Here is a 17,892-nt window from a genome sequence, read left to right as displayed (position 1 = left end):
GTAAAAATTATTCATGCTAAGCAACTGATTCTTTACATTGTTTTATAATATTATAATTAAAGAGTTCTTTCAGGTAATTACGGAAAAATTTGTTCCATAAGCTAAAATGAAGAAACTAATACTGTCTATGAATTCTTAAAGAGAAGAAATCAGTATAATCATACTTAGTTCTCAATTAACATTGACACAATTATAAAATGCACCAAAATATTTTCATAATATTTCTGTATATAAATATAAGAAAATAAAAATATGTTTAGCATTATTTGTCTTATTTTGCTTCTTTTCATCAGTGATTATCTTTGACTTTGTTAGAAATCATTATTAGGCAGCTTTGTCAGATGGAGTAAAAGATAAAAATCACATATAAAAATGCTCATCTCAAACATTGACTTTTGGATAAATGGATTTTAAACATATTTATAATGCAAATATTCAAAAAAATTCCAAATGTAACAATAAATTAAGATTAATAAATTAAAAGAAGCATAAAATACTTTTTCTCATTTAGAAGTTCACCCTCAAGATATCTTTTCCAAAATCTAATTCAATAATAGAGAACAACATACAGGATTAAAAGTGAATCTATTTTTCTTCACGTTAAAACATTCATTCTTTACCAATTTTACAGGAAAGATTTAATTCTTCATTCTATAATGTTTATATTAAACATTTAATCATATATTTTAGTTCATATGTTAAGACTTATTTTTTGAACTGCTTCTTTGCACTTAATATACTTTCTAAAACATTTCATTTTAAAACATTCCTGTTACTTAGAATCCAAGAAAGTTTTCTTATGCAATGTATCATCCATATATCTATTATTTCTGATAGATATCCCGATATAATAACAGAACAATCCTTTTCTATAGCTTTCATAATTTCCAATTATTTGAAAATTCAAAAAAAATTTTAAATGCTGAAAATTATTTCATGTGTAAGAATATTTTTTAAAAATATGTATTTAATCATTCCTTTCCTATATACAAAAATTAAAACTATGAGGCCCATATAAAGCAGGAATTACGAATGATTGATTACCTCAAAATATAAATACAAATGAAGTTGGAGAAATGTAATATTTTATAATATTGGACAATAGTAGTTATTTTTTAAAAAAAACCTGTAGAATCTTCAAAATTTTTCTAACAATCACATCTCAGTATATAATAAATGTATCCAAAACAGTTTTTCATGATTTTCTAAGAAAACCAAACATATGTTTAGTAAAATTAATTTAGTCACTATAACTTAATTTCTTATACCTTCTAATTGAAATCGTTTTTAAAAGTAAATACCAGCCCTTCTTCAAAATGTATCTGAAATCTTTTGTATTTATTTTAAATATGCAGCATGCTATATGTTTAGAAAAAACAAAATTGTGCAATATTTCCTCTTCGGGTTACCAGTAATACATATAAAGTGATAAATGAAGCTTGGGGTAAGAGTCTTCTTGCTCCGTTTTTGTGAAACGCTAACCATTTCACAGCAAGTCACACCGACCTACTTATTACCGACAAATAAAATCACTTATTTTAACACATTCATATGGGAAGAATAATTTTGTCAAGTAATTTTTAAAGAGAGGTAAATTCCTATATATATTTAAATGATTAGTAAATTATATCTAAGACTTTGCATGATAGTGAGACAAAAAAAAATTTCCTGTAAGTGACACTGTATTCCAATCTAGTCCGATCATTGAATTCCGCTTTGCTCGTGTGTTCTGTTTTTTCTGAATAGTGCTGCTTATAGTAGGGGTTAAGTTTTAGATATAACGAAATGATGACCTTTTACAGTTAGCTAAAATAACCAATTATTCTTAGTAAAAGGAAAAGATAAAATACTATCAGGATCTTATTCACAAAAATCAACAGAAGTGGCAACTATTAAGTTTGAATTTGAGAACCACAAATAAAGCATATTAGTGTATTTGACATTTTTAGCAATATTTTATGTAAAGCCGTAGCCATTGCTATTACTATTTTCTTTAAATGCATATTTTCAATATTGTCATGTAAGCAAATGTGCCCAAAGGATATACTGCATTTCCTTATGCAGGTCTCATGCTTAAAAATGTCAAGTGTTCTAAATTTGGAGAATTAAAATGTGACTTTCTTCCATTTTGCATGAATGAATTAATTTTAATATTATCTTCAGAGCAGCCTAAAACTATGCACAATGGGGAACACAAGGATTTGCTCTTTTCCATGTGCAATGACTTTCAACAAAAGGAAAAATTGATGAAGTAATTTTCTCCCTGAAAATATAAGATATCATCAACAATTTACATCAGTTTGATGAATGTTAACTGTAGGCTCCAATTTTTCTGTATTTTCCTATTTATTTCTCTTCCACATTATTGTGCATATTTCTTTTTCTCTTTCTGCCTCTTTTTCTCTCTTTCACACACACACACACATGAATACACTGCAAACTGGTCATTGTAGAATATGGGAATTTCCAAATACACAAAATAATTCTTTCCTAAAGAAATTAAAGTACAGGAGTTTAGGATGAACAACTCTCAATTACATGTATGAGGCTTTGCCCTGCAATTCATTGACTGAAGGACAAAACATGGTTTCTGCCCCTCCATTTATTCAAAGCTTTATGCAGACTTGCAGGATACAAACAGCCTCATCTATCTTCTTACTGAGAGGAATAAAGGTAGGTCCAGTCTCTCTACACCTGCTCTTTGCATGGTGTGGTCACTAGGAAATCGAGAGCCGAGTAAAGCCCATCCGATAATAAAATTGTTTGGGTTTTTCATTTTCTCCTTTCTTCTCCTGCTGCTTTCTATAAGCATGGCACTTAACAATCACTAATTGGTTAATCTGTTATTTAGGCAAGTATTAATATTCTAATTTTGCAGACAAGGAATCAGGCTCCCTGCTGTGCATCCCCTGGCCCTGGGTAAGGAGCTCTTCAGATGGGAGATTCAAAGTAGGTTTGGTGGGCCTCCTGAGACCAGCCACCGCCTGGGGCCACACAGGGGGGCTTCACAGAGCCTCTGTTAGATCGCTGAGTTCCTGACTCCCACTTCTCCGCTCAGACCACCAGGCGACACTGCCTCTAATGACAGAAAATCGTTTTCCCATTCCACCCCAACGAATGCTCCAAGGACTTTCTTAATTGCAACTGATACCTTGGGATCCGGAAGCTTATTTGTGACTTGATGAATCTGCACCAATCTCGCCTGGGTTTCTGGGTTTTGTAGCACTAAAGACTTTACAGTAACTTTGTTCTTACAAAATACCTGAAGATAAACCTACCTATCAAACAAAGAGATAAAGTGTTGCTCTGCGGAGAGTACATGGAATCCATGGAGCCCAGAGGGCCGATAAATGTAGAGATAAGGAGAGGCACTCGGCCGGCAGACCAATGGCTATTTCTGACAAGCAGAGGAGGGGAACTTGGGGGGGGTTTTTTGTTTGTTTTTTGTTTTTTTTCTGAGCAAAATATTTAGAACACCTTAACAGCTGTGTCATCTTGGGTCACAAGCCGGGATGAAAGACATTATGAACACATCTCTATAGGAAATAATGTTTTTAACGTAACTTCCATTTCAGACTCATGAAATCTGACCCCTTTAGAAACATGGCTCACTTGGGAGAGTGTGGTGCTGATAACACCAAGGCCACGGGTTCGGATCCCTATATAGGGATGGCTGGTTAGCTCACTCGGTGAGCGTGGTGCTGACAGCACCAAGTCAAGGGTTAAGATCCCCTTACCAGTCATCTTTAAAAAAAAAAATTATTATTTTTTTTTTTTTTCCAAAGGCATAGCTTTTTATGCAAATAAAAACTTGAAGATAATTTGCTTCAAATTCAAATGGCTAGGGTCTTACTGAAATAAAAAAGATAAAAGGTTAATATATGACCTACATTTCCTATCAGAATTAGGAGAGGCTTAGAAATCACTCTAGTTACAAGCTAGAGATGTGGGAAATGCAAAAGGAACTTAGACAACTAGATATGCTATTTAAAAAACACCATGAAACCTTGGAGAATAGAGTTCAGGTTATAAAGGTGAAGCATAACTTCAGCCATGTTTTTGTTTCATATTTATTGTTATATCTAATTTGTAAATAAATTAGGCCCAGACACAGCTACCTGGTTTTTTTTCCCATATCGGAATACACAACCAAAATTCGACACAGATCTCACAGGTATCTCTAAGTGGGTCTAAGTCATTTCCCAAGTGCAGTTTTCCTTAATTCACATAATGTGGGCATTGGTAGTAAGAATCTCATGATGCCTAATTACCAACGTGTGGCCTAATTTGGAATTCAGAAATTCAATGCAATCAATAAATTTCTTTGAGCATCGACTATGCACTCAGTACAGAGATAGGTATTTCAAGGGTTGAAGTAGGTGACTGCTTATAAACCATCATTTGAAAAGTTTAAGGATTTTTTTTCACCCAGAAAGTATAATCTCCCTATATGCTGACATTTGAAATTTCTATATGATGTATACATCTCAGGAAAGATAATAGATAGATTTTGTTTCTCACTGAGGTTGCAAAAGACCAGTCTCAAATCCCTTCTGATTTTACATTTTGTAGCTTGACAGGCCAATAATAGACCTGGAAGTACCTGTTAGGGGTCAGGAGGGATATAAAGGAAAGCAGGAAGGTTGTCAAAGAGTCAGACAGGTGCCTGGGAAAAAATTTGTATTACCCTTGATTCTCTTTGGGCCTGGTATTGTTTTACGGTTCCTGTCCTCTAGGAGAAACAATTTAATGATGGAAACAAGTTTAGAAAGGCTAAAGAATAAAATCTAGTACTGAAGTGTTAGAGAAGGTACAAAGGGGATAAGTCAGTTCAAAATAGATTTCATAGGTTTGATAGAGCAGGAACCATGAAGAGATAAATGAGAAGTATAGACTGTACACCCGAGAGTAGGCAAGACCCTGTGCATTTGCTGGGACCTGTCAAAGGGAGAAAGTCATTGTAGTGTTTGCTGGAATTTCAGTCGGGCACAGGCTCCAGCCAAAGTGCAGGTGCACTCCTACCATCACCATCACATAAGGCAATGGTGTGGAAATCACAGGCAGTAAAAGAGTGAAATGGGTCAATAATACCTATTGCCCCCCCCGCCCCCGTTCTTTCAGAAGTGAGTTTATTCTATTTTTACCATAAGGTTACTATTAATACTTGAAAAAGTGTTTACAAGTTGAGGGAATTTAATTGTGCATGGTCCATATTACTTTGTAATCTTTATTGCACCTTTTTAAGAAAAGAGCTAAAAGTTCTTTGCAGATGTTATCTCACTAATCTTCTCCAAATCCCTATGAGCCCGGTGGTAGAGATATTCATAACCCAGTTTTCCAGACAAGGAAATAGGCAGAGCAGTGAGAAGTGACTAAGCCAGGGTAATGGAGCAAAGGAAGAAGTGAGCAGATCGATGCCCCCGTGGTCACTCTGCTCAGGAGACCACCCCGCCTTACACCTGGGCTTTGCACTCAGGCCCCGAGGTCTGGGAGCTGCAAGACGTTTGATAGCAGGAGGGAAGACAACCCTGCATCTGCGCTTTTCCTCTTAGTTCAGCACACGCTGTGCACGCATATTTAAGCACTTGCCTAGGCAAGTTTAAAACAAAATTAAGTTCTGGCAGTTTTGTTCTGCAAAGAGGTTTCCAAAGCAAATGTGACCCAAACTCACAAAGAATTACATCTGCCTACTTGCTACGTGGCTCCAATATACACAATCCCCTCTTACATTCCTATTACACCTCCGTAAGAAACAGAGGAGGGAGAACTGATGGGGAATCTTTTCTGGCACATCTACACTTCTCTGAGTAGAAAGTCTATGTGACTCACTCCAGTGCCCAAGCTATGTTGTGGGCTGGCAGAGCAGAAAGGCGAAGCTCCCTATTTGCAAGACTGGGTTATAAACAATTTGAAATTTTTTCAAAGTTATATTGAAGGGGATTTTTATGAGGGCACACTTCATAACAAAAACAATAATGGTTAAAGTTCCTAGGGAAAGTGTGGTGGGAACAGAAATATTCTCCAAATTTGAACCAACCGGTATTGTACCACTGTTGAGTGGTCTGCATGCCAGCAAACCAGGGAACCAAATGAAATATATATCTTAATTTTCTTTCGCCTCTACCCTTCATTTCACCAAATAATAACACTCCTTCAGACTTCATGATTCACCAACACTGATGCTAATGGGACAGAACCTCAGATTTCAACATGCCATGAGTTTGGGTTCTAAAAATACGATGCAGTGTGAGAAATTTTTTAAACTCAAAGTCAGCCCACCTAAAAATTTTGATATTTTAGGAGAAAACATGGCTTCAAAATCTTTGCCAAATGGTACTCAAAAAATGTTTTTAAAGATTTAAATATAGGACACTTTATTTTTTAAATTTTTCTCATAGGGAAAAAAAATGGAAATATCACGATTCTCATTCATTTTTTGTGAGATCATGTAAGCAAAGCAAACTATGCACTTCCAGAGGCATGCAAGTGTCCATGGACTCAGAGGACTCTTTTTCAGCAACCTGCTGATGTTTACGAATGTTAACTGAAAAAATGTTATCACAGGCAGAATCCTGAATTATTTCATTTGATTTGTTTCTTGCCTCTCTTTGACATAGTTATGCAAGGAAAAAACAAACAAAAAAAACATGTTTTTGCCTATGTGGTACCTTTGTTAGTTTCAGCTAAAAATAAAATACATCTTCAAGCCCACTGTGGTATTAGAAGCATCAGTTATAATATGTTTGCAAATTAACATTAAAGCTTTTGAAATCAGGAATAAACACACAAACACACTCTCTGATATACATCCATATATATGTGCATGTGTGTATATATGTATGTACATGCATATACATATATATATACAGACATTCATGCAGTACAATATACACTGCATTGGCATGGAAATATATCCATATATACATACCTCCACAATGGCACCACCGGGGAGTCTGAGAAAATGGCGGTACAGCTCTTGGAACCCACTGGGATAAACAGGGTATGCAGATACATGAGAAGTAATATCTTCTGGACCAAGTGCAGATGCAGAAATTTCATTTTGATGTTGGAGGTCACAGCTGGAGACACCGGACTTGATGTCATGGCTTTTCCAGATGTAATCATACACTGCCACCTAGTGAGACACAGAGCCCCCCCCCCACCACCATCACGCCAGCCCCCCAGGCTCAGGAAAAAAAAAAAAAAGAAAAAAATTAATTAACTTCTGGCAAGAGCATAACCGATTTTAAACGATTTTACAATAAATCTGAAAGTCTCTGCCATCTGCAGTGCCTGCGCTCCATTCCATGCATATTTTTATGGCATATATCTAAATAGTGAAGATAGACAAATCCCCGGTGTGTGCTCCATAAAGTTAATTCTACACAGATGAAGCTGTAATTGGCTCCCATATTAACCCAAAGTAGGGAGATCAAGCAGGCTGTGACAATGACAGTGTTGATTAAAAAAAAACAATGCTTGCAAATGGTTTTATGAGTGGGTGTTTGTGATTTCTCATCCAAAAGAAATCTTTGTTCTTTTGTACGTACTCGCACTGTGCTAAATGCTACGTCTCTGGCATCACTAGAACAGGGGACAAGATACATTAAAGATACATTTTTTACTGATATGTGTAAGGCAGAATTTTTGCCTACTTTATGTATTTACCTACTGTTTTTCCTTTTTGGAAATCCCAATTTTTGTACTTTATTGGACTTTATTTTGTGATAGGAGTTCTCAGGTAACTATTTCATTGTCTAGTACAATGCACCCTATGGGGCCTTCATTAATGTTAATTGAATTATGAATGAGTTGAAAAGACACTGTTCCATTGCTTGTTTAAAATATTGGCCATGAAGATTAGACTATACCATTCTAAAATTTGTTTGAGGCTAATAAATCTTCTGGTTTCCAGATATCTTTGTTATCTTTTCTTACAACTGCTGAGCTACATAGATGCTTTCGAAAATTTCCAGTTTCCATATTCAAATATGCCGGTCGTTTCAGAAGTAGACAGAGTAAAGTTTTCAATATATTTCTTTCCTTACTGCTCTTTCTGAGTCAGAAAACATTCATTTGTTATTGTGGAAAGTCTATATCAAACATGTGTTCCATAGTTAACTGCCCCTAAGATAATTTGCAAATACTTTAAATCCTCATAAATATGGAAAGATTTAATAATATGAAAGACAATTCTGGCTCATTACTACTAAATTCAAGTCTATAATCAACAATAAACTCCCACGATTCTAGCTAGTGATTTTTTCTTTGAAAACCAACAGGTGTAGTTAAAATCTGGACAGAACAGGGAAAAAGTTATACATGTTGTGAAAGGACTTGGAGAAGAGAACATATCAAGGTGTAATGTGATTAAAAACAGGTTTACTGATGATTCATTCTATGGGAGGTACAAACACGCTTCAGGAACCAACAGTATAGTAGGAATTCACAGTAAGAGAACTTAAAATAAGTCTCATTGTGACAAATGAGCAGAAGAAATTCTACTGAGGAGGTGAGGTTTGAGGTGGGTCTGAGAACCTTACTGGGATTTCAGTGGATATGAGAAGTGCCACAGGGGCTGCTGCAGAGGGGCAGTGCTAGGAAAGTCACTGAGATGCACACGTGCACAGCAGGTTCAAGGGCCAAAGACCTGTTCAGTGGGCTGGATTGCAGGACATGTGTGAGGCCAAGGACAAGAGACTGGAAAGTCATTTGGTGCCATGAAGACTCTGGATACTGTGCTGAGACATTTTGATGGAAGCTGCTGGAGATTTTGGAGCAGAAGAGAGGTCTGAGGTGACCTTTGTTTCAGAGGAATAGAGCTGAAGGCAGTAGGAAGGGTAGACCAGAAGGACAAGAGAATGGAGACCATCTCACCAAAAGTGGATGACATGACCATGCATTTGGGCAGAGGCAACTGAACTGGAGACCCCAGTCCAAGAATTCTTTTTCTGAAGTTGAATCAGCAGAGTTGGGTTGCTAGCTCGATATGAGATGTGAGTGAAAAAGTTTCACAAAGATGGCAACAAGCCTGAGAAGTCAATGGCCACTGAAATGGGCTCTAGCAAGCAGGCATGGCAGTTTGGGGAAGGCAATGATCAAAACAGCGTTGGCTATGTCTAGAGGAGAAATTCATCAAACTATGTCAAAACTGTGGTAGCAACTATGGTCACATAAATCAAATTCTATAATCTGTCCTTAATCTGCATAATAACCTGATAAGGACATTAAGCAACACTACAGCTCCCCAGGTTGAATCGGACATGGACAATGGTGGGCTGCTCTTTAGGCCACTTAAGGAGTCTGTGCAAGGATGCAGGATCAGAACCTAGTCCTTCCAGCTCCCTGCCCAGGGCACACAGCTCCAGGTCAGAGACGACTTACATCTCTCCTTCTCTCTAGGGTCGGCCCATTCACTGACGGCTCCTAGCCTATGGATGTAAAAGGTTCAACTTCAGGCCAAGCAGAAAGAAAAATTGAGATGAGAATCAGTGTGCCAGGTCCTGGAGAACCACAGGGCCTCTGCTCATCTCACAAAACACTGATGGACAGGAGTTAGGGGCAACTCTCTATGACCTGGATAGACAGAAGCCTCTCTGTCTTGAAAATGCACCGTAAAAGAAACCATACTGCTCCCTTGGAGGTCATTTACATGTTTAAAGGAATAGAAAATTTGTCTGTAAAGCAGTAACTCTTGTTGGGAAGTTGAGTCCTTTCAAAAGGTGAATGACCTTGAAAACTTGGGCAGTAAACTGTGTGGAGTAGATTTTGAAAAATAATTCTTACTCACTTTGATATGCATTCCTTTCTCCTTTTTAACCATCCTCAATCCTAAGAAAGAGAGGAATGAAGTGCCTTCTGTCCAGAGACATCTTTGATGGACCTAGTGTCTAGGAGGAAAAGTAGGGGTGGGGGATAGATTGGAAAGTAAGTCAGTATTACTTAGTGGCAGGCCTCAAAGTGCCATTTGCCACACACACACACACACACGCACATGCACGTGCAAGCCTGTATGTACAGTTGGCCCTCTATATCCATGGGTTCAACCAACCTCAGATAGAAAATATTTGGAAAAAATGTAACAATATGATAAAAAATAATACATATAAAAATACAGTATGACAATTATTTGCATAGCATTTACACTGCATTAGGTAGTATAAGCAATCTGGAGATGATTTAAAGTATGAGGAGGATGTGTGTAGCTTACATGCAAATATAAACCATTTTATATCAAGGACTTGAGCATCTGCAGATTTTGGTATCCATGGGAAATGCTGGAACCAATCCCCCACAGATACTGAGGGATGACTGGATATACAAGGATATTTAAAAAGTTCATGGAAAAATAGAATTAAAGGATAATACGAGAACGTCTATGAACTTTTTGAAGACCCCTTGTATAGTTAATTTAATAAGTGCAACTCTATCAGCATAGCACTATTACCATTTTATAGACAAGGAAACTGAGGCTCAGAAGTGATAAGTTACTCAAAGACACAATTATGTTATTGTGGTTACTAAGGGGATAGTCTTTATTCCTCCACCTCAGATTTCCTTGTACTACCGGTCTCTCTCCGCAAGCTGTACTTACTTTCCTCCCTGGTGAATCTGAAACAAGAAAGCAGAGGATCAACCCTTGCCCTTTCTCTCCTGTTTTCGGATCCAGGTTGCCCCTAGGAAGTACCCGTATCTCTGCCCATTCATAATCTAGTTTTAACAAGAGCAGGCAACTTGCAAGCATGGTCTTTTGTCCCAGTTGTCAGTGTTGGGTCTCCTTCCTCATGGAGTGATAAGGCAGCAAGCTCATTTGGCTGCTGAGACAGAGCCACGTCTTCCAACAGCTTGTATTTTTCTTTGGTCTGGTTTTGTTTCTCCCTCACTTTTCTCAGATAGCTCAGATGGGGAATAACAAATCAGCCCCCTGAGATCCCAACAAAACTCAGGCAGCTCTGATATCCGAACTCATGGGCTGACTCTAAAGCCCACGCACTTTTGAGTACACCACGTGGTTAAAATGTTCGATCAAATAGTACACTATTATCTTTGTGCCTTGACGTGCTGCTACAGCATGAGGACCTGTCTGAACGTGATCCTGGACGATGAATTTTCCCTTCAGTTGAGGGCTCATAGGGAAGACTCTGAGAGGTTTTTCTATCCTTGGTGTGGATGGAAATTTTGCAGAAATAAAGGCAACATCCAAATTACTGCAGATATTCAGCTCTACTAAGTTCCCACAGAAGATTTTCAAGGTTCTTTGAATTGAAGATTAACTAGGAAAGATTCTGAAAATTTTTTTCTTGTCTCCTTTCTTTGGACCGTAAGGTCTAATACTAATGCAACTGTGGTCATTTCCAGAATTTCCAGCTAGCAGATCTTAAGATAGATAAGGTACTCAAAACACGTATGAACAGCAAGGCATGTGGACTAAGTTAAATCCTACTAGATTGCTGTGTGAATACACATCTCCTTTAGGACAGTAAGGATGGAGAGAGAGACAACAGGGAAGGATGAGTGACCCATAAAACCTCACTAGAAAATAAGGACCTGAACCCAATGTTCACCCAGAAGAGAGTATTTTTAGCTACCTGCTGATGTATTGAGCATTCTCACATTGGCCGTGAAAACACCCTACCCCAGGGTAATTGCTTTATATTCTGATTTACAACCAAAGACGGCCTCAAGCAATGGGGAATGCTTATCTTTGAAAACTTCTTAAAATCCTCCCTAGGATTAAGAAAGTAGGGCAAAATTTTTTTAAAAAGAAGATGAAAGTAGATGGATGTTTTATAACAGGAACCAAACCTGAAAAAGAGGCTGATCAAAGGACAGACTCACAGGTGGGGAGTGCGGAACAAATAGAAATCACCATTTGTTTTTTCTTAAGTCATGTGGCTCGCTCATTCCAATCTGTGTGGTTGAACATGATTCTCTGCTACTTGTCTCTTGTCTTTAAAATATATGTCCTTAAAATTAGCTGTTGGGGAACAGGCTGCTGAGCAAACTGACGTGTGATATTTGGTCACAAGCTAAATGTTCACATTTAGTTTTAATTTAATATAACCATTTAATTTTATTCCAGACCATGAAGGCAATCTAAATAAAGGAAAGGAAAGATCTGTTAAGGCAAACAGCAGACGACTTAGACATTTCTGCTTAGGGTAGGTGAGGGAAAAAGAAGTAGGATACAATTTTTTTATAAACTGCATTTTCTATAGATGCCTTTGTTTTCCATTTTCCAGTAACTAATGGGTAAACTATTTGGCAGACTAAGTAATATCCATGGAAAATTAAAGTCCACTTAGTATTTTTGCAAAGTGATAGGTCAGAAGACAGCTGCTGTGCCCTATATAATCTCAAATTAGCTCCACAAGTCTCTCTCCTGTCACCTAAAATCTCTGTCATTAAACCAATCAAACTCATCCCTTCCTTTCTAGGAGAGCCCAGCGTGAGTTAAGGAATCTATTGAGACAAGTAAGTCGAGAGACTACACATGTAGGACACATCTGAGGGGCTAATGCTGGCCTCAATCTGGAGGCAGGAAAACTTAGAAGAACCCACAGGATGCCAGACCCACAAACAGTAATCCTTAAATGAAATTCATCGTTCAGCAGAAAAACAAGTTAAGGACGGTAATTCAATGGTAGACGAAACAGGCCGGAACAGGTTCAAATGCTGCATATTTCACAACAGAGCTTAATTAAAACAGGACTATGAGGCTGTTAATTGCATTATAATAGTTCAGCATGAAATTAGGTCTGATGTGAATGTCCTTATAGTGGAGTTGTTTATGTTATTACAATTACACAGTGGTACATAGATTTACTGCATAGATACATTTTTAACAGCTCTTGGGTAGATTTCTTTTCTCACTCGAATTTGCACTCAATTTCCAAGTACAGAAAGTCAACAAGAAGGATCCGGTGGAAGGAAACTAGTTCATACTGGATGATCCAGTTGGCCTCTGGTGTATTTGAAGCTTTGAACTCCAAATAAGTTGTGCCTTAATGATGGTGATTTTATTCACCATTTCTCTAGGGGTGAACAATTCATCAACAAACTGAGTCTCACTAAAATGGACATCTTACCCTTAAATGCTTTTTTGTCTTAGAGATACATTCCTCTAGAATTAATGAATGAAAATGCAAGATTTAGGTTGTGTCTTTCAATTCCGTAATGTCATATATTCCAATATAAACAAAAAAATGTCAAAAATTAGAAGATTGGAGTCTAGTAAAAAAAATGCTAACTCTTGTTCACAGAATGCAAAAGACAAAACAGAAGCTGGTTTTCTAAATGGTAAAAATAGATGGACTTCCTCGATCCATCCAGAGTTTTCACTTTTTGGTGAAAGACATAACTGGCTCATATTAGAATCTAGCCTAGGATCGCGACTTAAACTCTAAAATCCTGGAGAACATGAGACGTTTTGGAAGCATATACATATTTGATGTTTTCAGTTTTCATCTTGATATGTTGATTTCCATGAAGTCGATGTATATCAGCAATTTTGCATATTTCTCCATTTTGTGTGTTGCTTTGGAATAAAAGAGCAAAAAATTAATAGAAGATTACCTACAAATAAATTAGGTAAGTGAAATGATTATGCCTTGATGTTCTTTCTTTAACATAGCCATTAGGAGTATAGAACAAGCACTTTAGTAAATTTGAACCAATTTAGAGAAAGGTAATAAACTATATTGCATTGCCAGAAAGCCATACTTCTAAACAAAATTACCCGTGCTTAATTTAGATAGAAATTATGCAATTTGAAAAAAGTTAATGTATATCCATATATGTTTGTACACACATTATATACTAAGTTTTGTTATCATGAACATCTCTAATTCTGGTAAACAACAATTTTACATCTTGTATCTATTAGTGGAAACATACGCTTTTCATACCACTACTGCAAAATTCTTAAGAAACACACTAGGAAACCACAAAGAACTTGACTTCTGATTATTGCATTTTCAAAACTCCCGGAAAAGAAATAAATGCAGAAAGAAGATGCAGGGTATTTCATGAAAGTAGAAAGTCACAGGTCTTAGCAGTGACGCAGGAGGGGCTCAGTGTCCCGGGGCTCAGGTTTCAGGACACACCTCTGGGTTTCATGCCACTCCAGGAGGTCTCAGGGCCCTCCCCTAGAGAAGAGTTACTGTTCTCAAGTTGAACCTATTTTCAGACTGATACAAGACCTCAGGAGGCTGACTTATGCAAATCCAGGAGCTCAGCATGCTCAGTAAAGTGGAATTTACATTCATAAGAGCATATCTATATATTAGATAGTGAGACTATAAAAGCCGAATCCCAGCAGAAGTTCCGGGGCCACCCCACGCTTCTCCGGCTGAGGTGTGTATCTTTCCTTTGTGTCGTTACTTTCAGCAGGAGGCTTGCTCACTCTCTGGAGCCAGCCTGCTCTCTGCACTAGACTTTAAGGGGATGTTTCTTACCTTTGTATTGGACCTAGTGCGGGCCCTGCTGGGTCTCTGGAGCATGCCACACTCTGTGAAATCTGTATCTCTTGTTTGTTGCATTAAACCTCTTCTCATTTTCTACTATGACTCTGCCCTTGAGTTCTTTCCTGTGGCGGAGTCAAGAACCTGGTAAGAGGACGGGGTGGGTTGAGGCCAGCGATTGGGCCTTCCCAGACCCTCTCCTCCGGCATCAGCAGTATTTCCCAGGTTTTTGCTTGTGAATGGTGTGGAAATGTTAATAGTACCAATGCAACTCTCTGTGAACATGCTATAGATCAGTTTCAGAGCAAGTAGAAGCATCTGCCACTTTTCACTGCATGTGAAGCTCTGGCTCCCAAGGTGAACAGTGGATTACGAGGGTGAAAACACTAGCCCAGATCTGAGATTAGCAGTGCAGTGCAGTGGAGATCAGGGATGTGGAAATGAGGACAGAAGAAAAAAGGTAAGGAAAAAATAAATAAACACAACTTCCTGCTCTAGCCACCCACTGCTCTTTGAGATAAGTCCTACAGGTGGTGAATGCATTATTTAAACGCAAATTAGTCATAATGATGTGTGGGCTAGAGTGTTTTCCACTCATATATTTTACTCTCTATAGATATAGGAAGGAAATTTTTAAATTTTAAAGTCAGATTGCGTAAAACACAAATCATGACTAGGGAATTGTACACTATAATCAGATCTTCAAATTTAGAAACAGACTCTTTCTTCCCCTGAATTCCATACAAAAAGAAAAAGGAAAAGAAATTTGAAGGTTATTTATCTATTTGATCTAATATTTTAGCTCCTGGTCTGGCAGAATTGAAGAGAAATAATTGGATTGACTTAGTTAATACACGAATTATGTTAGTTCGATTATCCAAAGGAAACAAATGTGAGTATAATTGTTTCCTTTCCAGATACCAAATCTGCAGTGTGGTGTCTAGACTTGGCGAAAGGTTACTCAAGCTCATTAAAGCCACTAAGCCACTAAATCATTTAGTGGAAGGAGCTGCAGATATGTACTAATATGAAGATTACTTGCCCTTTTCTTCTTAAAATATTGTTCAGCCAGCACCTTTACCTCCGCGTATATGTGTAAGGCATTTGTAGCAGAAAATGCTTTTTCTCTGTCCAAGAATTATTAATCTAAAAGGGTGCCCTGCTGTTCATGCCGGTGACTAATACTTGGTTCTTAATCCATCCTTTGGTTTAATTTTCTCTAATGATAGAAACATATCAAAGTGTAAGACAAGCAAAAGATTGGAGGGTGGGGGTTTGTCTCTCTCTGTGTGTGTGTATGCCTACTTTACCTTATTTTCAGGATAAATTACCCCAGAACTTAGTTGTCCAAATATTTTTGTGTCAACTGAAATGAGCAAAACTATATGACTTTGTACATATATATATTTTTTACAGTCTAACCAAAATGATTCCAAAAACCAAGTTAAGTGGTAAGCTGGCTAAAAATCTAGGAGGGAGAATTGGCAGTAGCCAAGTGTGAACTTATCAAACCTTGAGCAAGCTCCTACATGCGTTTTGCAATGGCACTTGCATGAGTCTTCCCCAAACACCTGCTCTGCTCTCTCCCTCCCCTCAAGTCTCTACTCAAATGTCACCTCATCAGTGGGGTCTTTCCTGGTCATCCTAGAGGAAATAGCATCTCCACCCTCAGCCATGCCTTCTGTCTTATTTTACTATAAATTTTACTGTCAATTGTATAGTTTACTTGTTTTGGGGGGGGGGGTTGTTTTTGTTTTTGTTTTTGTTTTGTATTATCTCTTTCTGCACAAAAATGTAAGCATCATGAGGAAAGGAAATAGGGCCGGGCTCATAAGAAACCCTAAGTATGTATTTGTCGAAGGAATAAATAAGTGCATTAAGAGATTTAAATGAATTAAGACAATCTGGTTTTTGTTTTGTTTTGCTTTTATCACACCTACCTTTGAAGCTACTGAAACGGATTCATTTTTGCCAATTGCAAGTTGATAAGTGAGACTCCACTGCTCTCTATGTCAGTGTTTCTAATAATGCGAAGGCCTTTTCTTCAGAAGTATCAGTGAAGCGAACTTTCTACCCACGTCCCACAATCAGAGTCTTAACTGCCTATTTCTTAATTCTGTGACGTTTGTTCAGTTGCTGGCTTATCACTCCCTCCGCCCACGCCACCCACAAGTCAAAGATTGCTCATGCCATAACTCTCTAGAATAATATCCCTTTGCACGCACTGAAAACCTTTGCTCCAGGAGTTACAGTGCATTATGTGATAATTAATTGCCTCATTAAATAGCCTTACAAGTAAAAAGGTATTATTTTGATTTCATAGATGGAAATCTCATATCAAGGAAATAAAAATCACATCTCTACCTTTTATAAGAATACCAAAGGGACTAGAAGAGATGGACTAAGTTCATCTTCATGCAACGAGTTGATAAGAATGTTAATGGTTTAATGGCAAAAAATGAGTGTACTTAATTTAATACCTTCGCCTCAGAGGAGCAAGGACTATGACACAGCTGTTCATCAGAATTATAAAAAGAAATCAGTATCTTTCCTTTGTGTTTCATTTTAACTAAGTCCTCTTTCACTATTCAAAAATATTTTTGAGTCATTCATTCAAGATAGATGCCATGGAAAATACAGGATAAAATATATTTTCTTGGCCTCCATGAAACTTACAATATAGTAGGAGTAGTGAGACACAGATGTAAATAATTATAATTAAAAACTAGCAAGTTATAAATGTCCTATGAGATATTAAAAATTCCAGGCATTCGAAAAGGGATAAATCACTTGAGAAGTAATGATACTAGATGGCTGTGTTGGAGACCTCCCCCAGGCTGGACTTCAGAAAAAGGGAGAGAAAGTAAGGCCACACGTATGAAGACGAATAGTTTTCTTTGAAAAAATAAAAGAGTAAAGTCATTTGGTATCCAGCTTCTAACCAAACTTCCTGTTCAGTGACTTTCGTCTAGGTTTCCAGAATGTTTATGCTTTCTGATATTTGAAGGGATTTTGTCTGGTTCACCATTTAGTCACACTTGAACACTGAATCTTGCCCTTTGTTTGAATGTAGTTCTCTCTTTGAGCATGACATTTCCAGAGCAGAATAAAAGAGAAGAAAAAAGCATACAGAAAATTGATCACAGTGGTGACTATTTCAGGAAAGATTAATTAAGAATAAGAATCATAAATAATACTTATTTAGGACTCATTATGTAAAAGGCTTTGTTCACAGCACATTCACTCATTCGTTCAACCATCCACTCAAAACAAATATATTGAAAATCTATTTTGTACCAGAAAAATGTGGAGACAAAGAATTCAGTCACAGAAATAAAATCCTTGATCTCCTGCAGCTTGCGTTCTAGGGGAGGAAGACTGAGAATAAATGACTAAATCTATCCTAAGTGCTGTGGAGGAAAAGGAAACA

The 17,892-nt window shown here is 37.4% G+C and overlaps 1 protein-coding gene across 1 annotated transcript in view; it reads right to left on the bottom strand.

The window, feature by feature from the left end:
* Nucleotides 1-17,892, bottom strand: part of LOC134378885 (uncharacterized) — a 311,104-nt gene that overhangs the window by 4,555 nt on the left and 288,657 nt on the right. Inside the window, 1 exon segment of the mRNA XM_063098198.1 lies at nt 6,930-7,135. Coding sequence (XP_062954268.1) covers nt 6,930-7,135 — 206 coding nt within the window.

This window comes from Cynocephalus volans, chromosome 5 (genome assembly GCF_027409185.1).
Source record: "Cynocephalus volans isolate mCynVol1 chromosome 5, mCynVol1.pri, whole genome shotgun sequence".
Lineage (NCBI taxonomy): Eukaryota > Metazoa > Chordata > Mammalia > Dermoptera > Cynocephalidae > Cynocephalus > Cynocephalus volans.
Note: the sequence above shows the minus strand (reverse complement) of the source record. Positions and strands in the feature narration are given on the sequence as shown.